This window comes from Diaphorina citri, unplaced genomic scaffold (assembly GCF_000475195.1).
Source record: "Diaphorina citri unplaced genomic scaffold, Diaci psyllid genome assembly version 1.1 scaffold7532, whole genome shotgun sequence".
Lineage (NCBI taxonomy): Eukaryota > Metazoa > Arthropoda > Insecta > Hemiptera > Psyllidae > Diaphorina > Diaphorina citri.
Window position 1 is genome coordinate 2,334 of NW_007384908.1, and position 5,637 is coordinate 7,970.

At 40.2% G+C, this 5,637-nt stretch overlaps 1 protein-coding gene and 1 long non-coding RNA gene across 3 annotated transcripts in view; one reads left to right on the plus strand and one right to left on the minus strand.

Moving 5' to 3' along the window:
- Positions 1 to 5,637, minus strand: part of LOC113472716 — a 10,535-nt gene that overhangs the window by 2,247 nt on the left and 2,651 nt on the right. The window lies entirely within an intron of this gene.
- On the plus strand, positions 674 to 4,630 carry LOC113472715 (putative uncharacterized protein DDB_G0277255). Of its 2 annotated transcripts, none has more exons than XM_026832499.1 (3): positions 674 to 1,011; positions 1,852 to 2,142; positions 2,332 to 4,630. In XM_026832499.1, the coding sequence occupies exons 1-3, from the start codon at positions 831 to 833 to the stop codon at positions 3,951 to 3,953; spliced, it is 2,094 nt and encodes a 697-aa protein (XP_026688300.1). In that variant the 5' UTR covers positions 674 to 830; the 3' UTR covers positions 3,954 to 4,630. The 2 variants fall into 2 exon arrangements, with proteins under 2 accessions (XP_026688300.1, XP_026688301.1); XM_026832500.1 differs by having other exon boundaries at positions 1,852 to 2,039; positions 2,229 to 4,630.

The window sequence follows — 5,637 nt, forward strand, 5'->3', positions numbered from 1 at the left end:
AGCGTTAGCTTTTCGAGAGAGTGGAAACGGTAGCGGGTGTCGCCCGAGGTAGTCCTGACTCAGGGCCCAGTGGACCAAGTCAGGGTCAGGTGATATCGGCTGCGGCCGTGCCCTACTACTTTGGGGGGCCCTAAGTCTTGTCTACCCTGCGCTGCTTACCGCTGACAAAGATAGGGCATAAGATTGAAAAAGACTAAATTGTACCAACCTGTCGAGCTTCGGGTCATGGCGTATCTTGTAGAGACACGCTTTGTTATTGTATTATTCTCGGCGGAACCCCTGAACCATATTTTTTTTTTTTTTTTTTTTTTTTTTTCTCATCGTGGAAATGTTACGTTATTTTTAAGGCATTTGAATATTGTTAAAAAGATGGAACAGTTCTAAGAAAAAATATAAAAATATCCTATCCTATCCTAAATGTTTTCCTCCAAGTTAATCTAATACACACTTGACCTTCTGCTTGTCAAGCAAGCGCGTTACCACTCGGCTAACTGTGCCCTAAACGTACTTTATCTTTTATTATTTTTTATAAAAAAACTACAGGTTGGGTGGAAGAACTTACGTTATAATCTTGCCATCGAAGTTTGACATTAAATCGTGGTAAATAATAAAAATAAAATCGTGGGTTTTCCAAATAATAATAGACTCGAGAGTGGAAGATAACCAATAGGCGACGTTAACGCCGGAGTCGTTCTCTACCACCTAACCCTTAGAGCTCCATTATTATTTGGTCAAATGCTCAAATAAATTACATATTTCGTTTAAGTTGTACCATTTCGTTTAACCTTCTATGACCTTTCTGTCCCCAGCTGTGCGTGAATCGCAAGTGCATGAGCGTAGCCGCGCTGCGTGCCAGCATGCCCGTGGCAGATTGTCCATTCAACTGTCATGATCAGGGCGTGTGTAATAGCAGAGGCCACTGCCATTGTCATCCGGGCTTTGCCCCTCCCTATTGCGAGTACCCGGGGGTGGGGGGCAGCGTGGACTCCGGCCCTGCTTCCGACCCTAATGGTAAGTAAGAGGGGTCCTTAGGGGCCCCCCGAAGGGCTAATGATGTCCAAATTCTTGTGTTGTAGCCGCTTCAGCTTTAGCCGAAAGGTGATGGCAGAATAAAGAAAGGATATCTTTCTTTTTTTCTAGCCATGTTTAACTTCATATGTATATTTTCGTGTCCAGAAATGCATCATATGATAAGTTTCATTCATTGGGTCAATTTTGTTTAATTTTGATTGCAATCAGAACTCTGGTGATTCTTGTCTAGTTTGATTTCAATCTCAGTAGTGTACGTACGTGACTACGTGCAGGGTGCAGGTCAGTAGAAGAACTGGAGTGTTTGAATATTGCTTTCTTTTACTTAAGTGTAGACAAGGTTGTAAAACAGACTTAAACCGGAGGGTTTAACAAAAAATCTCTGAAATAAAGTCACCGTCAATCAAGGTAGGCGCTAGGTCGCGGGTTCCATTCCCGCCCGGGCCGAATTTTATCCTAACCAGATAAGGTTCGGTTCCTTCTCTCTTCCATTTCGGGACAAGAATTCCGTTGTTCAGTTCCATCTATCAAAACTCCAAAATAATAATAATCTCCTTCTTTTTCTTTGCCTTTTTCCGTGTACAGACGGGGTCGGGTCAGTCTCTCAATCAGCCCTAACTAGGGTGATTGCATTGGGCTGACATTTGGTTTTGGCTACAAATTTTACGAGTGGGATGCCCTTCGCACTCAACCTTTGCTATTTCTTTAGTTAGGGAAATTCAGGCTGGTGTACGCCCTGTTTAACGTCCCCCAGCCAGACCATCCAAAATAATAATAATACTAAATAGATACTAATTTCTATTTCTGCTTTCTCATTCACAGAATCCCGTCTCCTCATCACCCTATTCTACGTCATCCTAGTAGCCGTTCTGCCCCTGTCCGCCCTCATCCTCTTCCTCAAATATTACAACAACCACCCGAAGAGCTTCTGGTGGAAGCGGCCCTTCGACACCAGGCAAGTGACCGTCCTTAGTAACCATAGCAACGGATCTAACCTCAAGGGGGTAGAGGTTCTTGGAAAAGGACCTTCCCTTAAGGGAGCGGAGCAACCCTCTAACCTTAAGGGGGTAGAGGTTCTTGGAAAAGGACCTTCCCTTAAGGGAGCGGAGCAACCCTCTAACCTTAAGGGGGTAGAGGTTCTTGGAAAAGGACCTTCCCTTAAGGGAGCGGAGCAACCCTCTAACCTTAAGGGGGTAGAGGTTCTTGGAAAAGGACCTTCCCTTAAGGGAGCGGAGCAACCCTCTAACCTTAAGGGGGTAGAGGTTCTTGGAAAAGGACCTTCCCTTAAGGGAGCGGAGCAACCCTCTAATCCTAACCTAAAGGGAGTCCTTGGTCGCACAACCCTCGAAGTAAATTTGTCCTCTAGTATCAGAACCTCTAACCCTAACTTGAATGGGGTGAAGGAACCTTCTTCTATTTCTGTCCCTCTGTCTTGTATAGATTGTAAAGCCTCTTCCAATTCTGTCAAATCTTGTAATGGTAAAGTCTCTTGTAATTCTGTCAAATCTTGTAATTGTAAATTCAATTCGTACACGAATATCTTCTCTCGGCTGTCCTCGTATTTTCGGCCGTCTTCGGAAAAATCACCGATCGGCAAAACCGAGGGGAAACAAAAATTCACGATTCAGCATTTGGGCTTGAACGGTGACAAGGGTGAGGATTCGGTAGGCCGACTGGATAAAATAATGATAAGCGACCCTATACCTCGGCTAGATAGAAAAATAGATGGAACAAACGCTCAATCAGATAGAAAAATGGAAATTCTAGTGAAAGGAGCAGTTGTAACACGTGTTTCTAAGGGTTCTAAAATCAATTCGACAAGTCAAGGTGATCAAATGTCGCTGAAAAATACGTCGAATGAGGTCAAAAAACGGACCAAACCTACGGAGAATGAAGGTACTACAGAATTGGTCATAAATGTAACTAAAAATACCCCTAATAGTGGTAAAGGAGAAATAAATGGGACTGAAAGAACTGGGCATGTTGGAAAATCAGGTCTCGTTACTGAGAAAGGACCGACCAAAGTGCCCCATTATTCAATACCCAAGAAGTTGAACAAAACAAGTAACACCAATGTAGGGAAAATCGCAAATGAAATCAATAAAAACCCTCGTATAAATCCAGGAAACTCAATCAATGGAAATCCCAAAAACACCAACAATGTAGGCAAAATAAGTGAAAGCCTCCAACAAGCTTTGTCTGCCAGATTCGAGAATAACGCCACTGCTGAAGACGAAGTAGGCACTTCCGAACCACTGTATGAGAGCATAGACATAGATGTTGATAATGCCTGTGATAATGTCAATAACAATCGTGTACATATAGAAAGTATAGAAACGCTACCAGAAGGATTACCAGAAGATTACTACTCTTCAGATAGTTTCGATAGCGATGGTAGTGATGTTTATGAAGAAACTGGCATATATGAAACCATAGACAACGATGGAGTTCCACAGGGAAGTATGCTAGGCCCAACGAGTTTAGGTGGAGATGTAGGAACGGATAAACAAGACCAAAGATATAATGCTCACATTATTGTCAATAACCCAAATAGTAACCAAAACAGCAGCAACTCTATTCCCAATGCTCAAAACACTTCCAATAATTTACATAGGCACGAGTCTAATGCCACTATGCTTGCCAAACAATTGACCAAAGCCAGAGGCGCTTTGAAAGACAACATCGTTAAACAAGTGGGTAAAATTAATGATCGAATTCCTTACAGTAGAACACTTGATAGGCAAAAGTCAAATATAGGGTCCGAAAGTTCAAAGGGTTCTAATACTATTGGTGATAGGCCAAAAAGGTCGCCTCGAGTGACCAGAGAGACCCTGTCGCAGGATATAGTGAAGCAAGATCTCGTGTCTACTACAAATAAGCAGGTAAATAACTATTTGAAGAGTGGAGTGTGGCAAGAAAGATAGTAAAAAATGATAGAGCCACCACTTGTTGAGAGTTTTCCCCGATTTTTTTTTTTCTTTTTTTTTTAACAAGTGGAAACGGGCTCTAACATCTCCGCTATGTAGTTCGAGCGGAATCGAACCCGCGACCTAATACTTAAAAGACCGGCGCGCTACCTTCCAAGCTAACTAGGCTGATTAAGAAGGGTAGTGATTTCCGCCTAAAAAGGTAATTCCCTTCAAGAATGAGCTATTAATTTTTCGATAAATGTTCACTTTAAAGGGGCAAATTGGCAAATATGGGTCCATAGATATACTCGTAGTTTCACTCTGAAAATTCACAAATGAAAATAGAGAGTCTTTCCTCTTTTTTGTTTTCTATGCGAACAAATATTTTAATTACTTTTGCTACTTTTTGTTGATGATTTATTTGCATTGTGAATTGCACGTGCATTAGTATTTTGTATCAACATATTTTGTTTATTTTATTTTTATGCATCCTTTATTTCTTTTATTTATTTATATTATTGTTAATTGTTTCTATGTGCTCAAATGTTCGATACTTATACGTACTTAATGTATTCTATTTGTTTTTGTTTACCTCACTTTTATTTTGTTTAGCGTCCTTATTTTATAGTCAAATATATTTTTTGTACCATATATTAAAATTTATATTTATATCCACCAATTGGTGGCGAAAATATTTTGTTTCTTTACAAAATTCTAGATCAAACTTTACAAAATTCTTGAATTTCATTTTATTTACACACCAATTCTTGTTTGAAAGTTGTGTTTTTCTAATTCTAGAGATTAGCAGATCATAGATTCTTGATTCATAGCTCCAAACTCCAATGTGAGTAAAAAAAAACCCTTTAGATGTCACCGTGTCCGTTTAGGAAGTTTGAATCCAAATGAAAATATGAACCCAGAAGTGGTTTTTATGGGGGTGAAAGCACAATGTAACGTTGTATGCCCTTGAAATGCTAATTCTTTTATCAATTTAGTCTAATTATTCTCTTGATTTTATCTGTCTTTTCATTCTACCAACACTAATACCTTATTAGATCTAGTCTAATCTTCTGTAAAACCTCCAAAAAAATGTATATTCAACTGTAGAAGACTAAAGTAATAACATTCTCTGTCACTTAACACCTTTTAAAAACGTTGTGGACTTTGGAGATTGGTGATTGGTGGTTCGAGTCCAAGTCAAGTCATATAAGTTATCGAGCTGTATTAAAGTAGGGGAACGACATTTGTGACAGGCAATTAACACACTTGTCTCTTTTTGTTTGCAAAACTGAACTTTCTTTTGTTTTGTCAGATGTTTTTCTATTTTTACAAGCACGGTTTTTGCACAACCACCTGGTGATTTGTTTTTGATTTAACACTGCAGTTGGTGGTAGTTTTTTTTGGCTCTGTGCTTGAAGTTCGGGGTGCACTCAGCCTCAACCTTGACAATCTTACTTCCCTCACAGGTCCAGTTGGGGTCATTAAGCATCTTTTTATATTCTAAGTGCTTTTCGAGAATCCCAGCCCTGGGAAAATCCTAAACACTTGTCTATGGGGTCGAGTGGATTGGAACACATCACGTGCCTTCAGGCACACTCCATTGGTCAAGGGTCTAGGACATCTAGGTTTACCTTGCCCTTGGGATCTTTCTTTTTTTTTTTTTTTATAGGGTTTTTCGAGGGGGAGTTGAACTTCTTTG

Coding starts and splice junctions, on each gene's coding strand:
- LOC113472715 (XM_026832499.1), top strand. CDS start 831: ATGAGCGTAGCCGCGCTGCGTGCCAGCATGCCCGTGGCAGATTGTCCA. Junction 1,012..1,851: donor CCCTGCTTCCGACCCTAATG/GTAAGTAAGAGG, acceptor TCTCATTCACAG/AATCCCGTCTCCTCATCACC. Junction 2,143..2,331: donor CCTTAAGGGAGCGGAGCAAC/CCTCTAACCTTA, acceptor GAGCGGAGCAAC/CCTCTAATCCTAACCTAAAG.